Source organism: Pseudophryne corroboree (assembly GCF_028390025.1).
Source record: "Pseudophryne corroboree isolate aPseCor3 chromosome 3 unlocalized genomic scaffold, aPseCor3.hap2 SUPER_3_unloc_1, whole genome shotgun sequence".
In the NCBI taxonomy this organism is placed as follows: domain Eukaryota; kingdom Metazoa; phylum Chordata; class Amphibia; order Anura; family Myobatrachidae; genus Pseudophryne; species Pseudophryne corroboree.
The window spans coordinates 4,496,305-4,517,579 of NW_026967493.1; the positions used below are offsets into that span (position 1 = coordinate 4,496,305).

Below are 21,275 nucleotides of genomic sequence, written 5' to 3' on the forward strand. Positions count from 1 at the left end.
CTATTCCGGCAAATTATCTCATTTGCGGCTTTAGCCCTTAGAGGCACCCTCATTGGTCAGTTATTTGCTGCTCTTCTGGTGGCAGGGAATCCCTCTCCAAGCAGAGAATTCCCTGCAATGTCTTCACTGGTTGTATAGACAACCTAGATGGCGCTGGCAGTTTCTCGAGCCCCAGCTGACTTAACAGGAAGCATGACCTCAGTACTCAACAGCTCCCTGGTCTTCAGCAGCACCACCCTTGGTTGGAGCTCCCCAGCACACGTCGGCTTCACTGTAATGTTCAGTGCAGGGGTACCGGATCCATGAGAGAGGTTACTGGTGACGTGGCCGCACTTCTAATAATCTATGGAGAACCGCCCCTCCTACTGCAACCACCGCAGCCTCAGCACTTCATTTGGAACTCCTCACTAGACCTTGGAAAGCTCCCTCTTCACCTACAGACCATGCTGCTTCACAGAGCCAGCTTCTACACACTGGACAGTTTCCACTTCACCAGGTTGGCTGTACTCATCACCGTTTGCCTGGGCTATGATCATCTTCAGGTTCAAATCAGACCTGTTCTCCAGGGAGCCCTCCTCTTCCTCCTCCCAGGAGGGTCCATCCTGCCCGTGAAGGCCCCAAAGAAACACAGGAGGATCTGGTAGTCTGGATCTCTCAGGTGCTCACGCAGGCACCTCCTCTACGCAGCACAGCAGACACGTTACAGAGTGACAATGTCTGGAGAGATGTAGCAGTGTTTGCCACGCTTTTTTTGATGACTATTTCTTATAGTTCTGCTCACAGAAACATAAGCGTGATAAAAAAAAAACACTAGACCGCCTCCAAAAAGGCCATTTATTTCATTTCAGTAATCAAGACTGTCCTATCCTATTCCTGGCTACAGAGATAGGGATTGCTCGTGCCACTGGCCGGTAAAGGACTGTGGGATCTAGCCAGGCCTTAGGTGAAGGTTCTTGCATTGTCAAGGAGACAATATATTATCTTCTTCGAACACATGGGGTCACAGGTAACACAGGCACAGCAAAGGTAGAACCACTGGAAATGACAAGGCGTCACGGGTGCCCAGTTCGGTATATGGTCTCCGGCCTGCCTTCTGCTTTAGCCACGAATCTTGCCAATGTGAAGAGGTAATCGCTCAGTCTGTAACATAAAATACAATGTGTTACCGATTGTCCACTCCCATGCAGCGGTCACGTGAATACATCACGGTGGCTATGTCAGTCACTTACACCTGACAGATGAATGTGCATTGTTGCAATTTAATTCACATTCATTAGGTAAAGCTTTAACTGATACTAGGTACAGTAAATATGTATCTGAACCAGAGAGTTTTGGAATGCACTGGACAGCAAAATGAATGATCAATAAACTTATCACAAAACCATAGAAATGGGCTAAGTCTCTTGGGCCAAAGTAAATGACACTGCATCACGTACAGGTTTCATATTGTGTATCCCCAGTACAGGTGTATGCCCTGGATTCCTTCCTCCTCAGAGTAATGAGGCGTATTAACCGGCTTTGACCAATGGCTTGTATGCGACTTCGTAGCATACAAATTTCATTCTTGATTCTCCTTAATTAACCAATGTGGCTTACACGAGCCCTTTTGTATACTAGACCCCAGCAAGCAGTGTCAAAGTCGAAAAATATTGTAATGCATATACCCTGTACTAACCCCATGCACATGCCCGCTGCGCGTGCACTCAGACCGCCGTGCGTGCACATATCCGCAATTTGCGTAGGATCACTCCTGCGATCATGCGCGTGGTATGGGTATTTACGGCAGAGTTTGTGAGCGCATAGAGGGTTATTAGAACATTACATATTTAACCCAAATAGTGTACATTTTAGATATAACTCCCGTGCACCACATCAGCGAGTATCAATAGTTTAAACAGTTCCAGGACTAAGGGATTCGCCTTTGCATGATAGGAAGGGTCAGATAAAGGTTAGAAGGTGATGTCTAGTATCCAGCTGTAGGGTATTTTAAGGGTAACATTCCGGTGTTGGTTAGAGAAAGATCGCATGTTCCAGCGTATAGTTATGTGCAGAAGTAGAATATAGATATTAATTGTATTTACTGTATATTATGTATGCGGCGGGAATCCAGAGGATACCACCCACCAGAGCAGTTGGGGAAAGACATCGCCCACCTTTTTAAATCAACCTATGACCTCTCATGTAATGAAAAGACACATCTCTGTGTCCAATGGACAATGAGATTACAGTGACCATTGTATTGTGTATGTAAGTTGTGTATAAAAAGACCGTTGTTGCCTGGCCGGTCAGAAGACTCTGAACGCTTTCTATCTGACAAGCGGAGGACCGGCCGGGTTGCGCTTGCGAACATTCTCACGTATGTACATTCTCTGTAGCCATTATTCTGTTTAGATTTATCTTGTTAGCCTGTAGTGTATGATTTGTACTGTTTTACCTTTTGAAATAATCCAGCCTTAGAACCCTGTGGTTTCAACTACAAATCGGTGTTGTGTCTTCACTTTCCTGCAAGGGTTTAAAGCGTATTTAACTGTATAAGGTTTATAAGTATTGATAAGGTGTACGCACTGCGGGTACTTTATACCGTCAGCGCTACTTAAGGTTTAAGGTATAACATTGTTGCAGTACTTTGCTGCTAAGGGTTTAAAGTGTAAACATATCAATACATTTTATCACTAACAAGGTTTAAAGGTTATCAATTGTGTGTGCGTGCGCTGTGCGTACTCTGTACACTCAGCGCAGCGTGTGTACGCCAGGTACGTACCACATACGGGACTCTACGCAAATAGCGTACAAAGTGCGTAGCACGTGTATTCAGTCTAACGGCCATAGCGGCTCCACGGTAAAAGTGTATCTAGAGGTATAGCTTTATGGTTTAAAGATAATATCGTCATTATCAGCAGACATCTCTTAAGGAAGGTACACACTGAGAGATCTGTGCTTATATTCTAAGAAGTCTGACTAGACTGCTTAGAAGTTAAGCACGGATCTCTCCGTGTGTACCCCCCCCAGCGATAGTGATGCGTGGCCCCGCGCGTCGCTATCACCGGTGCTAGATTGTGCCTGCATGCAGGTCGCTCATTTCACCCGCTGGGTGAAATAAGCCCCTCCCCCTCCCCATCTCCCGATGTGTACGGGGCCTTAGTGACTGCTACCTCTTCTCAATCATGCTAGTAATAGTAACATGCGAGCCGCACGTAGCGAAAAAACAAATCACTGAATGGGGATCTCCGCCACATCAGTACTTTACTTGCATTGATATCTTTTCCTCCACCATTGTTAAACAGAAGCTTAAAGCGGTGATAAGGGTTACACGGTACAGTAGTGAATAAAGCAGTGGATAATGGCATCCCTGATGAGCTCTGTGCCCTTTAAAAAAAACTATACGACATTGGTATCCCAGGTCTCACTCCGGCTCTAGGTTGGGTATAAAAGACTAGAACCCTTGTTTCAGCAAAACGGCCATCGGTGCTCCCATGCAGCAGATCCCAATGTCCTAGAGATGCTTTCAGTCTGGTGCGGACACTAGAAGGATTAGCTGCAAGTTCTGGATAAAGTTACATAAATTACTAGTGGTAGATCAGCTACAGGCATTTGGGTATTACTGTAAGACTACATCATGGTAATAGAGTGTTCACTCTAGCACCCTGCACCTGTCGCAACCTGTGCAGTTCCTCTTTCTGCTCTGGTGCTACTAGCACACTCTGGTCTGCATCTTCTCACTGAGCGACACCCCAGACAGGAAAGAGGAACTGTACGGGTTCGGCTACTGCTGGAACGTCGTCATGTGTTGTCGGACAGTATTCATTAGTACTCTGGGTCAAGCATTCCCAACCTCGGTCCTAAAGGCTCACTAACAGGACAGGTTTTAGTGATATCCAGGCCTCAGCACAGATCGTTAAATAACTGAGGTACTAATTGAATCATCTGTTCCCAAACATGGATATCACGAAAACCTGGCCTGTTAGTGTACCTCGAGGACGGAGGTTGGGAATGCCTGGGCTAGGTGTTTCTCTAGTATGCTATGATCACACATCTTCCCCCGTAATCCAGGTTTAGATTTAGCCAAGAAGAGAGGGGTTTGTGTAAGGCGACAGATCAGATTAATAATAATGTCAGGCTAATCCAGGGCTGAATCAGAAGTAGCATTTTATGGTCTGTAATGTGTACCCTGTAATAGAAGAGGAGGATTTTGGTAGTTACTGATAAATCGATTTCTCTGAATCCACCCGGGGACACTGGAACAGCTTATACAGTAGGGGTATGAAGCTTGCAACCGGAGGTGTGGCACAATCTAAAAATTAAACATCGTCTGCACAGCCGGCTCCTCCCCTTAACGCCCCTCATCCCTCAGTTTGGAAAATTTGACGGAGAGAATAAGACATGAGACTACAAACCAATGGCGAAGAGCTTACCGTAGCAAATCAAACAGCATCCAAGAACTCTTAACAGAAACTAACGCTGTTTGCACAAACTGTTTAACAAGAAACTAAACACAGCAGGTTTGACAGCACAGAGGCGGGCGTCCAGTGTCCCAGAGTGGATTCAGAGAAATGGATTTATCGGTAAGTACCAAAATCCTCCTCTCTTTTTCATCCACTAGGGGACACTGGAACAGCTTATACAGTAGGGGACATCCCAAAGTCAGTGGCCTGCAAAACGAAATGTCCAAACTTTGAATCTCCGGACGCAAAACGTATCGAACTTGTAGAATCTCGTGAACGTGTGTGCAGATGACCACGTTGCCGCTCTGCAAAGTTAAGTAGTAGAGGTAACTCTGGCTGCCGCCCACGAGGCCCCCACGGATCTGGTAGTACGAGTCCCTACCTGAAAAGGGGACCCGTTTACCACAGGATAGAGATAATAATATTTATATATATATATTTATATATATATATATATATATATATATATATATATATATATATATATATATATATATATATATATATATATATATAATAAAAATGGTAAACCTAATCCATCTGGCCAGAGGCTGCTGAGATGTTGTCCAATCCCTCCTCGGACCATCATAAAGAACAAGCAAATGGACAGACCTTCTGATGCCTGATGTAACCTGTACGTAAATCCGTATTTTCTGTGCTCTTACCACGTCTAAAGACACGTCCCCTTCTGCAAATCCTTGAAAGGAGGGGACCACAAAAGGCTAATTATTTACAATTCTGCCATACTCAGGATTCAAAAACCCATGATCTTGCATATTTCAGCGAGACTCCTTACTCATGGAGCCATCGTATCCTGTCCTACCGAAGGGAGGACTCTGACCTCGTACGGAGTACTGCCCTATCTTCCTGGAAAAGTAGTAAAGGACCTTTACACGATAGGGATCCCAGCTCAGAGACTCGTCTGGCTGAAGCGAAGGCTAATAACAAAGTGATCTTCAAGGAGTGAAATTCCATTCTGCTCCTTCCGAAGGCTAAAAGGTTGTTGATCTCAAATCTTCTAACACTAAGTTCAGGTCCCACAGTGCTGTGGGAGGACGGGGAAAAAAAGGAGGTAGTATCCTTAGAATTCCCCACAAGAAGTTTAAACTCCCTGTAGGGATGCTAAATGCTGTTGAACATAGGATGGAGAGAGACGAAATCTGAACCTTCAAGGAACCCAAACGTAGACCTCCCTCTAAGCCGGCATGGAGGAAACGTAGAATCTAGACAGGTGAAATTCATTTTAATTTCTCTATCGTCCTAGTGGATGCTGGGGTTCCTGAAAGGACCATGGGGAATAGCGGCTCCGCAGGAGACAGGGCACAAAAAGTAAAGCTTTAGGATCAGGTGGTGTGCACTGGCTCCTCCCCCTATGACCCTCCTCCAAGCCTCAGTTAGATTTTTGTGCCCGGCCGAGAAGGGTGCAATCTAGGTGGCTCTCTTAAAGAGCTGCTTAGAAAAGTTTAGCTTAGGTTTTTTATTTTACAGTGAGTCCTGCTGGCAACAGGATCACTGCAACGAGGGACTTAGGGGAGAAGAAGTGAACTCACCTGCGTGCAGGATGGATTGGCTTCTTTGGCTACTGGACATTAGCTCCAGAGGGACGATCACAGGTACAGCCTGGATGGTCACCGGAGCCTCGCCGCCGGCCCCCTTGCAGATGCTGAAAAGAGAAGAAGGTCCAGAATCGGCGGCAGAAGACTCCTCAGTCTTCTTAAGGTAGCGCACAGCACTGCAGCTGTGCGCCATTGCTCTCAGCACACTTCACACGGCAGTCACTGAGGGTGCAGGGCGCTGGGAGGGGGGCGCCCTGGGAGGCAATGTAAACCTATTTTTTGGCAAAAAATACCTCACATATAGCCTCCGGGGGCTATATGGAGATATTTAACCCCTGCCAGAATCCGTTGAAGAGCGGGAGACGAGCCCGCCGAAAAAGGGGCGGGGCCTATCCTCAGCACACAGCGCCATTTTCCCTCACAGAAAGGCTGGAGGGAAGGCTCCCAGGCTCTCCCCTGCACTGCACTACAGAAACAGGGTTAAAACAGAGAGGGGGGGCACTAATTTGGCGTTAGAAATATATAAAAAGATGCTATAAGGGAAAACACTTATATAAGGTTGTCCCTATATAATTATAGCGTTTTTTGGTGTGTGCTGGCAAACTCTCCCTCTGTCTCTCCAAAGGGCTAGTGGGTCCTGTCCTCTATCAGAGCATTCCCTGTGTGTGTGCTGTGTGTCGGTACGTGTGTGTCGACATGTATGAGGACGATGTTGGTGAGGAGGCGGAGCAATTGCCTGTAATGGTGATGTCACTCTCTAGGGAGTCGACACCGGAATGGATGGCTTATTTAGGGAATTACGTGATAATGTCAACACGCTGCAAGGTCGGTTGACGACATGAGACGGCCGACAAACAATTAGTACCGGTCCAGACGTCTCAAAAACACCGTCAGGGGTTTTAAAACGCCCGTTTACCTTAGTCGGTCGACACAGACACGGACACTGAATCCAGTGTCGACGGTGAATAAACAAACGTATTCCTTATTAGGGCCACACGTTAAGGGCAATGAAGGAGGTGTTACATATTTCTGATACTACAAGTACCACAAAAGAGGGTATTATGTGGGATGTGAAAAAACTACCTGTAGTTTTTCCTGAATCAGATAAATTAAATGAAGTGTGTGATGATGCGTGGGTTCCCCCCGATAGAAAATTATTGGCGGTATACCCTTTCCCGCCAGAAGTTAGGGCGCGTTGGGAAACACCCCTTAGGGTGGATAAGGCGCTCACACGCTTATCAAAACAAGTGGCGGTACCGTCTATAGATAGGGCCGTCCTCAAGGAGCCAGCTGACAGGAGGCTGGAAAATATCATATAAAAGTATATACACACATACTGGTGTTATACTGCGACCAGCGATCGCCTCAGCCTGGATGTGCAGAGCTGGGGTGGCTTGGTCGGATTCCCTGACTAAAAATATTGATACCCTTGACAGGGACAGTATTTTATTGACTATAGAGCATTTAAAGGATGCATTTCTATATATGCGAGATGCACAGAGGGATATTTGCACTCTGGCATCAAGAGTAAGTGCGATGTCCATATCTGCCAGAAGATGTTTATGGACACGACAGTGGTCAGGTGATGCAGATTCCAAACGGCACAAAGGTGTATTGCCGTATAAAGGAAGAGGAGTTATTTGGGGTCGGTCCATCGGACCTGGTGGCCACGGCAACTGCTGGAAAATCCACCGTTTTTACCCTAAGTCACATCTCTGCAGAAAAAGACACCGTCTTTTCAGCCTCAGTCCTTTCGTCCCTATAAGAGTCATATTTGCCCAGGGATAGAGGAAAGGGAAGAAGACTGCAGCAGGCAGCCCATTCCCAGGAACAGAAGCTTTCCACCGCTTCTGCCAAGCTCTCAGCATGACGCTGGGAACGTACAGGACCCCTGGATCCTACAAGTAGTATCCCAGGGGTACAGATTGGAATGTCGAAACGTTTCCCCCTCGCAGGCTCCTGAAGTCTGCTTTACCAAGGTATCCCTCCGACAAGGAGGCAGTATGGGAAAAAATTCACAAGCTGTATTCCCAGCAGGTGATAATCAAATTACCCCTCCTACAACAAGAAAAGGGGTATTATTCCACACTATATTGTGGTACTGAAGCCAGAAGGCTAGGTGAGACCTATTCTAAATCTAAAAAAATTTGAACACTTACAAAGGTTCAAATCAAGATGGAGTCACTCAGAGCAGTGATAACGAACCAGGAAGAAGGGGACTATATAGTGTCCCGGGACATCAGGGATGCTTACCTCCATGTCCCAAATTTGCCCTTCTCACTAAGGGTACCTCAGGTTCGTGGTATAGAACTGTCACTGTCAGTTTCAGACGCTGCCGTTTGGATTGTCAACGGCACCCCGGGTCTTTACCAAGGTAATGGCCGAAATGATGATTCTTCTTCGAAGAAAAGGCGTCTTAATTACCCCTTACTTGGACGATCTCCTGATAAGGGCAAAGTCCAGGGAACAGTTGGAGGTCGGAGTAGCACTATCTCGGATACTGCTACAACAGCACGGATGGATTCTAAATATTCCAAAATCGCAGCTGATCCTGACGACACGTCTGCTGTGCCTAGGGATGATTCTGGACACAGTCCAGAAAAAGGTGTTTCTCCCGGAAGAGAAAGCCAGGGAGTTATCCGAGCTAGTCAAGAACCTCCTAAAACCAGGAAAAGTGTCAGTGCATCATTGCACAAGGGTCCTGGTAAAAATGGTGGCTTCCTACGAAGCAATTCCATTCGGCAGATTTCACGCAAGAACTTTTCAGTGGGATCTGCTGGACAAATGGTCCGGATCGCATCTTCAGATGCATCAGCGGATAACCCTATATCCAAGGACAAGGGTGTCTCTCCTGTGGTGGTTACAGAGTGCTCATCTTCTAGAGGGCCGCAGATTCGGCATTCAGGATTGGATGCTGGTGACCACGGAGGCCAGCCCGAGAGGCTGGGGAGCAGTCACACAAGGAAAAAATTTCCAGGGAGTGTGATCAAGTCTGGAGACTTTTCTCCACATAAATATACTGGAGCTAAGGGTAAATTTATAATGCTCTAAGCTTAGCAAGACCTCTGCTTCAAGGTCAGCCGGTATTGATCCAGTGGGAAAAACATCACGGCAGTCGCCCACGTAAACAGACAGGGCGGCACAAGAAGCAGGAGGGCAATGGCAAAAACTGCAAGGACTTTTCGCTGGGCGGAAAATCATGTGATAGCACTGTCAGCAGTGTTTCATTCCGGGAGTGGAAACTGGGAAGCAGACTTCCTCAGCAGGCACGACCTCCACCCGGGAGAGTGGAAACTTCATCGGGGGGTTTTTTCCACATGATTGTGAACCGTTGGGAAATACCAAAGGTGGACATGATGGCGTCCCGTCTGAACAAAAAACGGGACAGGTATTGCGCCAGGTCAAGAGACCCTCAGGCAATAGCTGTGGACGTTCTGGTAACACCGTGGGTGTACCAGTCGGTGTATGTGTTCCCTCCTCTGCTTCTCATACCTAAGGTACTGAGAATTATAAGACGTAGAGGAGTAAGAACTATACTCATGGCTCCGGATTGGCCAAGAAGGACTTGGTACCCGGAACTTCAAGAGATGCTCACAGAGGACTTATGGCCTCTGCCGCTAAGAAGGGACTTGCTTCAGCAAGTACCATGTCTGTTCCAAGACTTACCGCAGCTGCGTTTGACGGCATGGCGGTGGAACGCCGGATCCTAAGGGAAAAAGGCATTCCGGAAGAGGTCATTCCTACCCTGGTCAAAGCCAGGAAGGAGGTGACCACACAACATTATCACCACATGTGGCGAAAATATGTTGCGTGGTGTGAGGCCAGGAAGGCCCCACGAAGAAATTTCAACTCGGTCGATTCCTGCATTTCCTGCAAACAGGAGTGTCTATGGGCCTCAAATTGGGGCCCATTAAGGTTCCAATTTCGGCCCTGTCGATTTTCTTCCAGAAAGAATTGGCTTCAGTTCCTGAAGTCCAGAAGTTTGTCAAGGGAGTATTGCATATACAACCCCCTTTTGTGCCTCCAGTGGCACTGTGGGATCTCAACGTAGTTCTGGGATTCCTCAAATCACATTGGTTTAAAACCAGTCAAATCTGTGGATTTGAAGCATATCACATGAAAAGTGACCATGCTCTTGGCCCTGGCCTGGGCCAGGCGAGTGTCAAATTGGTGGGTTTTTTCTCAAAAAAGCCCATATCTGTTTGTCCATTCGGACAGGGCAGAGCTGCGGACTCGTCCCCAGTTCTCTCCCTAAGGTGGTGTCAGTGTTTCACCTGAACCAGCTTATTGTGGTGCCTTGCGCCTACTAGGGACTTGGAGGACTCCAAGTTGCTGGATGTTGTCAGGGCCCTGAAAGTATAGGTTCCAGGACGGCTGGAGTCAGGAAAACTGACTTGCTGTTATCCTGTATGCACCCAACAAACTGGGTGCTCTTGCTTCTAAGCAGACTATTGCTAGTTGGATGTGTAATACAATTCAGCTTGCACATTCTGTGGCAGGCCTGCCACAGCCAAAATATGTAAATGCCCATTCCACAAGGAAGGTGGGCTCATCTTGGGCGGCTGCCCGAGGGGTCTCGGCTTTACAACTTTGCCGAGCGGCTATTTAGTCAGGGGCAAACACGTTTGTAAAATCCTACAAATTTGATACCCTGGCTAAGGAGGACCTGGAGTTCTCTCATTCGGTGCTGCAGAGTCATCCGCACTCTCCCGCCCGTTTGGGAGCTTTGGTATAATCCCCATGGTCCTTTCAGGAACCCCAGCATCCACTAGGACGATAGAGAAAATAAGAATTTACTTACCGATAATTCTATTTCTCGGAGTCCGTAGTGGATGCTGGGCGCCCATCCCAAGTGCGGATTATCTGCATTACTTGTACATAGTTACAAAAATCGGGTTATTATTGTTGTGAGCCTTCTTTTCAGAGGCTCCGCTGTTATCATACTGCTAACTGGGTTCAGATCACAGGTTGTACAGTGTGATTGGTGTGGCTGGTATGAGTCTTACCCGGGATTCAAAATCCTTCCTTATTGTGTACGCTCGTCCGGGCACAGTATCCTAACTGAGGCTTGGAGGAGGGTCATAGGGGGAGGAGCCAGTGCACACCACCTGATCCTAAAGCTTTACTTTTTGTGCCCTGTCTCCTGCGGAGCCGCTATTCCCCATGGTCCTTTCAGGAACCCCAGCATCCACTACGGACTCCGAGAAATAGAATTATCGGTAAGTAAATTCTTATTTTCACCCCCTGTCCTGACACCACTCCATGTATCTTTTCCATATTCTGTAGTAGTGCATGGCTGGAAAAACCCATGCAAGTACAGGGAGTATGTACAATTTCCGCACACTTAGGTCCGTGGTGGGGATCGAACACATGATCTCAGTTCCTTAGTGCTGTAAGGTAGTAATGCTAACCATTACACCATCTGTACTGTGATTGACTGGCTTCCGAGCGGCTATCATCCTACATACCCTGGGTATGAAAGAGAATGCTGGAAAAATGGACACTCTTCTGTAAGACCGTGAAAGGTTCAATGCATCCACTCCTGGATCTCTCAGTCTGGTCCCATACCCGGGCAACTGATGATTGTAACAAAACGCCCTTAGCTGAGATAGGCCCCATCTCCTCACTCCCATCACCAAGACTTGTGGACGTAGACACCACACTCTAGGATGCATGTCCCTGCGACTGATATAGTCTGCCTCCTAGTTTCCACTCTTGGAATGAACAACGCCAAGAGGACGATGGTGTGCCTCACTGTTCACAACAAGATCTTTGTGGCCTCCTTTCGCTTCTTGTTTCTCCCTCATGGGATATGTATGTTGTTGCTATTACATTGTCCGACTGTATCCGTAGGTTCTCGGCTAAGAGAAGAGCTTTTGTAAACAGCTCTGTGTTTGAGAATATTTATGGGTAGAACGCTCTCTTGTGGCGTCCATCTGCCCTGAAACTGATGTTCCTCTAAAACGGTAACCCAAACTCTGAGACTGGCATCCGTTGTGAGGATCCTCCAATTCTAAAACCCGTATCTCTTGCCTGCTGCGAGATTTCTGTGCAATGACCACCAATTTATTGAGAGTTTCGGACCTGTGTCGACCGCCATATTCTCTGACGTAGAGACCCGTGTGAATCTGCTCCCTGAGCAATGAGGCTCTGGAATGAAGTCTGCCGTACTGTAGAGCCTCAAAAGACGCCACCATCTTCCCGAGAAGCTGTACACATTGATGTAAGGAAACAGTTTTGGATCTGTAATACCTGATCCACCAGCTTCCTTATGTTTTCTGGCAGAAACTTCCTCAAATTGTATCGTGTCCAACCTTAGACCGAAGACTCTAAACCTTTGCGTTGATATCCGGTTGGATTTCTTGAAGTTCACAATCTAACCGTGTGATTTAAAAATTGATGAGTTGTCTGCGCATCTCTGATCAGCTGTTCTTGAAAGTGGACAGTGATCAGCGGCTCGTCTCGCTAATGTGTCATCGTGATACTGAACACTCAATCTTGCGATCAGTATTGCCATGAACTTCGTAAAACCTCTTGGGGCTGATGATAGTCGAAATGGTAAGGCTTTGATCTGGTAGTGATCTTTCTCCAGTGCAAATCTTAAGTAGGCTCGGTGAGGGGTTCAATTTGGTACAAGAAGGTAAGCATCCTTTATGTCCATGGACACCATGAACACTACTAGTTCCAAACCTGCAATAACAAGCTGGATTGACTCCATCTTGAATCTGTAAACCGTTAGAAACTTGTTAAAAATTTTTAAAGTGAATATCGGTCTGACCATCCCTTACAGTTTTGGCACTACAAAAAGATTTGAATAAAATCCTGATCCTCCTTAAGAGTCCGGGAGCTGGTAACCCTTGGAGAGAATTTTGTTTATCCAAACTTCTGGTGAGAATCTGGCCCAGGTGTCCTGAAATCCTTCCAGCCGTGCGCCCATCAAGGGGGACCCCAGGTGAGCTGGGAGACCGTCATGTCACGGTCTTGTCAGCAGGCTTGTCCTGCTTGTTGTCTGGGAACGACCTCTAACTGTCTCCATGAGTTTTCCTCTTAACCGGTGGAGTGGTTCTCGCATAATGGCTCAGTAACTTTGTCAAGGAGCAGTAGTTCCCACGTGCTGTACCTCCAGCACAATTTTTCAAACTGAGGGATGAGGGGCGTGAAGGGGGAGGAGCCGGCTGTGCAGACAATGTTTAATTTTTAGATTGTGCCACTCCTCTGGTTGCAAGCTTCACACCCCTACTGTATAAGCTGTTCCAGTGTCTCCGAGTGAATGAAAGAGAAATATTAAATTGTTTTCCACATACAAGACATCAATGCTGTATTTAGGTTATTCATTATCCCTTGAACATTCCAAGACTGGATCAAGGCTTGCTAGTTCAGTTAGTAATAGGCAGTGTAGATGCAGCTTTACTCAGTAAGGGAAGTTTTCTCCAGACTTAAGGGCCCCATACACTTACGCGACATGTCCGTCTGACATGTCGCCGGCGATCACCCCGGCAGCCTCCCCGGGGTCAAGATCGCCCAAGATACATCGTATGTTGTCCTTTTGCATACGATGTATCTTGGGCGATCCCAGCCGTGCCTGCGGGGTCGGACATGATTGAATGTGCAGCACATTCAATCTGGAGGATCCGATGCTCACAGGAACGGTCATCGAAAACACATCCAAAATGACCATTTTCACCAGATATATCGGGCCGAATGCCCAAAATCGGATTAAATCGGGCATTATCGTCCTAGTGTATGGGGCCCTTAACTAGTGCTGCATACCAAAGCTATACCACCCACAGAAGTAACAGCTAATTACACTGAGGAACAGGAGAAACTGCAAAATGTACCCACACTTATGTAGTGTTCATTCTAGCACCCTGCACCTTTCAAATCCTGTGCAGTTCTTCTTTCCTGCCTGGGGTGTCACTCTTTGCTCCGGTGCTTCTCAGCAAACACAGGTCTGTATCACAGCGCTGAGTAACAGATCAGAGTGTGCTGAGAAGCACCACAGCAAAGACATTAAAGGATAAGATATAATCACAATTCTCCACGGGCAAAGCCCCCCAATTTATCAACCATAGTTATAATTAATAAAACATTGATTTTCTTTGTACGATGAACCACGTTAAGGGCACATTTGTTTTCTTAAAATTTAGAAATTGGATTTCAAAAGAGGCGGGACCGAGCCTTTGTACCTGTTCAAGTATTTGCCAACGTTTGGGTCTGCCTCCTCCAGCTGTAACAGCTTGAAAGTGCTGAAACGAAAAATAAATGGTGTGTAAAGAGTGACTGGAATGTTTTGTCGTCGTATGTAGAGGTTTTAGAGGTAGAAATTCCTTACACTCTCTCGGCTCTGCGACAGACGGCCCTGGCCACATGCAGCGACGCGCTGGCCTTACCCCCTGACTAAAGGGAAAGAGAAGAAGTCAGTGTTATTCCGCATCGCAAAGCAATAATATCATAGGCTATTAAATACAATCTATAACACATGGGGATATGGTCACGTTACCCTATGTCTGAATTGCTCAGTTGAAGGCTAAGAGCCAGACGGATCTGATTAATGGATTTTAATGAGTTTTAGCATACAAAGCATATTTACGCATCTTTGTGTATCTCCAGCCAACTCAAGCAGAGCATGGTTGGATTTCTCTTCCTGTGCAATTGGCATTTCAGGGCGGGAACTGAGCAGTGATATTGCGCTCGCACAGGGCTGTCCTGTCTAGTGGGTGTGTGAGCTAGAGGTCTGTGCTATCCTGACCCACGCGGACGGCGAATGGCCACTTTGTGTTGACCCAGAATCAGTCCCTAAGGCGTTTTGACAATGGAACCAATGGAAGAGGAGATCCTTATGTTCTGAAATACCCATATATAACATGCTCCTTATAAGGGGTTTTTCTTTTATGAAGACTACTTATAGAAGGTGCAAGTCGCCACCAAAACCACACTTACCAATTAAGTATCTACATTAAATGTGTAACTTGCACACGTATGAGCAATCTCAATTATTAAGCCTCTAAGATTCCCACCAATCACAGAAGGGAAGAGGAGAGAATGGTCACAAAGGGACCAATCAGTAAGAGATTAACCAGCTGCACTGAACATGTGACAGCCAATAGCAAACACGGCTTTAGACTATAATCATGGCTTAAATAACCAGATTCTAGCTGTTCTTTAATACAATGTACCATTTAAATGAAAGCTAGAATCTGATTGGTTGCTACAGGCCACACCCGATTGTGTTCTTTGGAAAGACTCCACCTACGTTTGTTGATTAATGCTACATAGCCGTTTAGCAAGTCAGCGCCCGATGAAGGGGGTAATTGACCGTAGGCCACGATACTCTAGGAAACAACTCCTGACTTTACAATTAGCAGAGATTGTGGCGCTTGCCGCAACTCTTCAGCTATCCCATCTGTCCCAGTGGGAGTGTTACCACAAAGCTACATACATGCAATGACCGGCTCTCACACAATACAGTGACATAGCGCATGTGTAAAGTTAACGAGAAGCCGCTGCCATTATGTCGGACGTACAGGTAGAATGAAGCTGGCCAATGGGGGAAGCTGCAGAGTGTACTCGTCAATCCATCGCTCCAGCTCCTGGACTGGGTCAGCGCTAAACGTGGTCCTGACTGTAAAGAGAAGAAACAAATCACAAGATGGCCGACAGGACAGTGACCACTGTCAGATTACGAGGTCGTAAAACAAGAACATTGCTGTTACTAGAGTGGGAGAGACGCCAGTCAGTGTTGGCAGCCTGAGCGTGCCCATAGCGTCTCTATACAGCTGCCTGGCAGCGTACCTGGGGAGCGCTACTGACCGTCTGCAATGTGCACATATAAAACTAGCGCGAGGTACAGGAAGCCAGCTCTCCAGTATAGACCAGGGGCTGGTCTTCATGGGCTATGGACTTCCCCCTATTACCCAGATTTCTTTTTAAAAAATATATATAGAAAATTAAAGAATATCTACCAATCTATAGTAGGTGAATTACTACAATGACGTATGTTCCATTTACCTTTGTGGCTGTCTCTAGCAGAGGACAGGGGAGTTGCAATATTGGAGCCAATATCCTGCAGCATGCACTGTATCTGCAGGGGAGAGATGCCATGCATTACACACCACTGTGCTACAACACCTCTACAGTCTTACACGGTCATATGACACAGATTTAAAACAAGACTTCTGCCCAATCTTCTGCCCAGCCGCTACAGGACTCCGGAGTGGTAAGTATTGAAGAAACAGGGTGCAGGGTTTGTGGTGATATCTCCCCTGGAACCAGGGGCCGTGTGTACCGCACAACCTGCACTCATTGTATATACGCCACTGATCTATAGGGCCCCATACACTAGAACGATAATGCCCGATTTCATGCATTAGGGCCGATAGATCAGGTGACTTCGGGCATGTTGAAGGTGTTTCCGATCCGATGCGCGTTCCCATGAGCATCGGATCCCCTATATTGAATGTGCTGCACTAACAATCATGTGCGACTCCGCAGGCATGGCTGGGATCGCATACGATGTATCGTATGCAATCTTGCCGCCAGAGAGGCTGCCGGGGTGACCGCCTGCGGCATGACGGTAGGATATGTCGTGTTAGTGTATGGGGCCCCCTTTAGTGCTTCACACCAAACCCCCGGATGACAGAACAGTAGCGGTAATAGAGGCGCCGTTACCTTCTCAAGCTGCGACACACACTGGAGACTGGCATCCAGGCAGAACTCTCTTGCCAGCCTGGAAAGCAGAAAGAAGAGATGAGAGAAGGAATACCATTCTATGCTCAGCCTCTATGAGGGGGGGGGGGTCGACTGTCCAGATGGGGTATGGAATAGGACATATATCACCGTGTTCATTGTAAGTCCGCTATTAGTGCATGCTGATTTTAAGGCTACACAAATATTTATTATGGCTAGAAAAATTGTAAGAATAAACATCCTCAACAACGGATAGATTATAGCAAAAACACCTTCTGCAGCGACACGTCATTGTCACCCAACTGTCATACACCCGACGCGTGTGGGGATACAGTCAAGTTCTGCAATCGGTTCGAGTGAGGACAAGATCTATAAGATATGCCACTACTTGGCGAGGGGTATACTCTGTTCTTAAAACCCAGGATATGTTATTTTAGTCTATTAGTGTACGGCAAACATGGTTCATCAAAAAATACGCAATACATTTGTTGTATTCAAACTGGATATAAAACTTCTGAAGAAACAAAAGAAAAATAGCCACCAATGCTAAGCGGAAATCAACCAGGATATATAAATCGTGTCTCAGATTATCCTTTGTACGCACCGGAGGCCAAGCGAGTCCTCATTTGCAGCCGCTTGTGTGTTGCTGCTAAATCTGACTTCTTCTCTGCTTGGGTTTAGTATGAAATACCTACGGTCAAAATACCGACATTTAAAATGTCGGCAAGTCAAAAAGTCGACAAGTTTTTCATTGTTTTTTCCCCTTCTGTATGTTGACATGAACACCGTATAAGTGTACTGCGTCCGCTCACCATGCTTCGGGGACTATTATATTCCCCCTCCAGGTCCACTGGGAAGTATGAACAAGTCGGTTTGAATTAAAAAAAAAAATCATGAAAAAGTCAGGTCAACTTTTTGACCTGTCAACATTTTAAATGTCGGCATTTTGACCATGTCAGGATTTGTCGGTCAATGGTTGTCGGGATTTTCATTGTAGATAAATTGACCACATCCCCTCTGCTTTGCTATAAAGTGTGTGGTATATTGGGTTCCCCATCACAGTGTTAGAGCATAAGTAAGGTCTAATGAGTTATGTGCTGCACAGGGTATTACAACCTACCCCAAAGCAGAGCTCAGCTCATCGGTGGCACCCAGGGCCTCAAACACCAAGTCATCCTTGGGGCGCCGCTCCCCAGTGTACGTGCTGGAGTAACCTGGCCAGGGATACAATACAGGTTACCAGCCGTGGTCGGAGGCACATGAGATTCTCACCCACAGCCCCACCATCGGCTCATTCATAGCAAAACCTTTGTCTCCTGTCTTGGTGTAGATCTTGGGGAACGTCTTCGTTTTGGTTTCTCTTTGGGAGCTGAAAGAAAAATAAATAAAAGAAAGGTTGGGATCTAACAGTAATATGATCTGAGAAATGCATTTATATAAACAGAAGGATATGCTGTGTTCTTGAGGCAAACATATCAATATATTGCATCTACGTAGAAGTCCACATCTTGCTGAATACGTTATGTTTCCTGATGACTGTGCGTCCGGTTAGGGGAGAGATATTGGTGTCTCTCATTAATAGGTGATGGTGTGAGGTCTCACCCAGATATCTGTACTGGGGCAGCAGTCTGTCACTAATAAGGGGATGGGGAGAGGTCTCAGTTCTGATATCTGTACCAGGGGAAGTAGACAGGTATCTGCTCATATGTCTCCAATAGGAAGAGCCCACATATATGCACTCAGAAGTATGAGGACATGAGAGCTATACATACGACACAGTATTGCAAATATTCAAAGAATAAAATTGTATCCTTAGACATATATATTAATGATCATCAACCAAAATTTATCAGAAACAGCTACAGAGTAACAAAAAACTATTACAGTTAACTTGGGCAATGAGCTTGGGAAACATTGCTTTAATGTATGATATATAGCTAGAACATATACAGAAACACCTCTCCAATCAACTGTTAGCTGCCTGTCCTGACCTCAGCTAGGTTCCTGGAATTCCACAGTCACCTGCCTGTCCTGACCTCAGCTAGGTTCCTGGAATTCCACCGTTTCCTGCCTGTCCTGACCTCAGCTAGGTTCCTGGAATTCCACTGTCTCCTGCCTGTCCTGACCTCAGCTAGGTTCCTGGAATTCCACCGTTTCCTGCCTGTCCTGACCTCAGCTAGGTTCCTGGAATTCCACCGTTTCCTGCCCGTCCTGACCTCAGCTAGGTTCCTGGAATTCCACTGTCTCCTGCCTGTCCTGACCTCAGCTAGGTTCCCGGAATTCCACCGCCTCCTGCCTGTCCTGACCTCAGCTAGGTTCCCGGAATTCCACCGCCTCCTGCCTGTCCTGACCTCAGCTAGGTTCCTGGAATTCCACCGCCTCCTGCCTGTCCTGACCTCAGCTAGGTTCCTGGAATTCCACCGCCTCCTGCCTGTCCTGACCTCAGCTAGGTTCCTGGAATTCCACCGCCTCCTGCCTGTCCTGACCTCAGCTAGGTTCCCGGAATTCCACCGCCTCCTGCCTGTCCTGACCTCAGCTAGGTTCCCGGAATTCCACAGCCTCCTGCCTGTCCTGACCTCAGCTAGGTTCCCGGAATTCCACCGCCTCCTGCCTGTCCTGACCTCAGCTAGGTTCCCGGAATTCCACCGCCTCCTGCCTGTCCTGACCTCAGCTAGGTTCCTGGAATTCCACCGCCTCCTGCCTGTCCTGACCTCAGCTAGGTTCCTGGAAATCCACTGTATCCTGCCTGTCCTGAGGTATGCTCATCAGCAATCTTCTTGACCCCTTGCTCGTCTCAACATAAGCCATAACAAATGGCCAGTCTTAGTGCTGTGAGAGTTTTACCAGGTTCTTTGTTAACCATATGAAACCATCTACTACACATATTGATTCTTTCACTGAAGTACATACATTGTTCAATTAAAATGTTTTAAAAATAAAGGTGTTTTGCTTTAATGTTTACTTGCCGAGTTTATTTCTGCATGAGCCCCAAAACAGGAACAATGTGGACTTAAGGACAAAGCTTAGTATTGTAGGGTCAAAATAAGCGTTACCCTTAAAAGGTCAACAGAGATGTGTCTAGCAAAATTGTGTCAGGGAGTTGTAGCTGGAGGTGTATATCTGTATATACATCGTAAACTGGCGGCAGAACACTACTTTAAAGCAAAACTATCATGTTTAAAAATATAACATATAGCATTTATCTGCACTTTCTGGTTCATTTTTAAATGATGTGCAGGGTCTCTTTTAGAGACAGGGCCTTTCAGCTCACTTCGAGAAGGGCGTTTTCCAAAACTCACTCGTATCTCGAGGTACCCGCAGCTCTGGATCAGAGGGTTAAAAATATCCATGGTCTTGCCACCGATGGCTCTCCACTATCAACGGCACAGACCCTTGCAATGTGACTTGTGAAACTCTGCCTCCACCTTTGATTGGCCTGCAGCCTTGTGAGTAACAAAGCCCGGATGGCCACCATGAAATCATTGCTGGTTTTACTCACTGGTGTATAATGGGTGCAATGTGTGTGTGTGTAGTCCAGGGGGGCCCACAACGCACACATATTTAATTACCTCTCCAGAGCGGCCATTTTCCTTGTGATTTGCGTATGCGCAGTAGAGATTAGTCTCCAGATACATGACAGGCGCCATAGTTCCGTACACCTGCGACCTGCCAGAGAGTCTACTGCACCTCAGACAGGGGGTGAGCACACAGAGACTGCACACTCTACCGCGCCTCTCTTAAACCGCCCCTGGTTCCATGGCGTTGATGTCAGCCACCGAGGAGCATCCCTAGAGACCACACAATTATTACGTCAATGGTATCGTAATAGGGATTCAGTCCCGATGCGTAAAAGGGGCGGCGTGCCACTCCGCAGCGGCTCCACGTGCCCAACCGGCATCACAAGTTACACCCTAGAGGAGTCGTAGGGTGGCCCATACGTTGCGCGGGGTGGCGCCCTGAGGCACCTGCCCCAGTGTAAGGGTATATGGGTTTATGATTTCACAAACAGAAGCATAAGAGGCAGACAGCGAGCTCAGGTGACCTGCGGGTGGCACTGTGCAGCGGTATCAGAAGTTGTCCCCCCCTTGCCGGGCATGCTGGCACTTATGGTTCTACAACAGACGTATATGGGTCCATGTTGCCAGGCAGGACTGCACAGACTGAAGTGAGGGCTGCGGGGGGCCCAACATATCCATAGGGCTGTCACCTGCTGATATATACCGATAGATAGATAGATAGATAGATAGATAGATAGATAGATAGATGGCATGGTGCAGCTTCTGCTCTCTGCTCTCACCTCTCCTCCACCTCACGCCCCCCTCCTCCTGTGCCGCTGCTGTACAGCCGCCTCCCGCTGCAGCCCCAGGCAGTCACCCCGCAGCGCAGCGCCACCAGACTCCTCAGCACCTGACGCATGGACGCCGCCATCACCGCTCACCTGGCCACGCCCCCGTCATCCTGGGTTGGACCCTTCAGACCACCAAACCTGCCTATCGCACGGCCGCCGCTCATTGGGCAGGACGCGTCACGCCTTCCCTTCCGACGCGCCCTCCTTGCCGGCGATTGGAGGGGAGAAGAGGGAGGGGCGGGG

General features: G+C 47.3%; 1 protein-coding gene across 3 annotated transcripts; it reads right to left on the minus strand.

Annotated features, from left to right (window-relative positions):
* Positions 1-820: 820 nt before the first annotated feature.
* On the minus strand, positions 821-21,232 carry MMAB (metabolism of cobalamin associated B). 3 transcript variants are annotated; one of them, XM_063948868.1, is made up of 9 exons: positions 21,123-21,232; positions 17,992-18,053; positions 17,805-17,898; positions 16,667-16,724; positions 16,007-16,079; positions 15,523-15,620; positions 14,331-14,395; positions 14,185-14,244; positions 821-1,140 (listed from the first exon to the last, which is right to left on the minus strand). In XM_063948868.1, exons 1-9 carry the CDS (start codon positions 21,194-21,196, stop codon positions 1,053-1,055), a joined length of 672 nt encoding a protein of 223 aa, XP_063804938.1. In that variant the 5' UTR covers positions 21,197-21,232; the 3' UTR covers positions 821-1,052. The 3 variants fall into 3 exon arrangements, with proteins under 3 accessions (XP_063804938.1, XP_063804937.1, XP_063804939.1); XM_063948867.1 differs by lacking the exon at positions 21,123-21,232 and adding an exon at positions 20,982-21,116; XM_063948869.1 differs by lacking the exons at positions 821-1,140; positions 21,123-21,232 and adding exons at positions 2,651-3,544; positions 20,982-21,116.
* Between the last annotated feature and the right edge of the window lie 43 nt (positions 21,233-21,275).

Excerpts from the sequence above, each read along its gene's own strand:
- MMAB (XM_063948867.1), bottom strand. The coding sequence starts at position 21,112 with ATGGCGGCGTCCATGCGTCAGGTGCTGAGGAGTCTGGTGGCGCTGCGC. Across the intron at positions 14,245-14,330 it reads TGTCGCAGAGCCGAGAGAGT|CACTTTCAAGCTGTTACAGC; the intron begins GTAAGGAATTTC and ends TTTTCGTTTCAG. Across the intron at positions 1,141-14,184 it reads GTTGGCAAATACTTGAACAG|ACTGAGCGATTACCTCTTCA; the intron begins GTACAAAGGCTC and ends TTTATGTTACAG.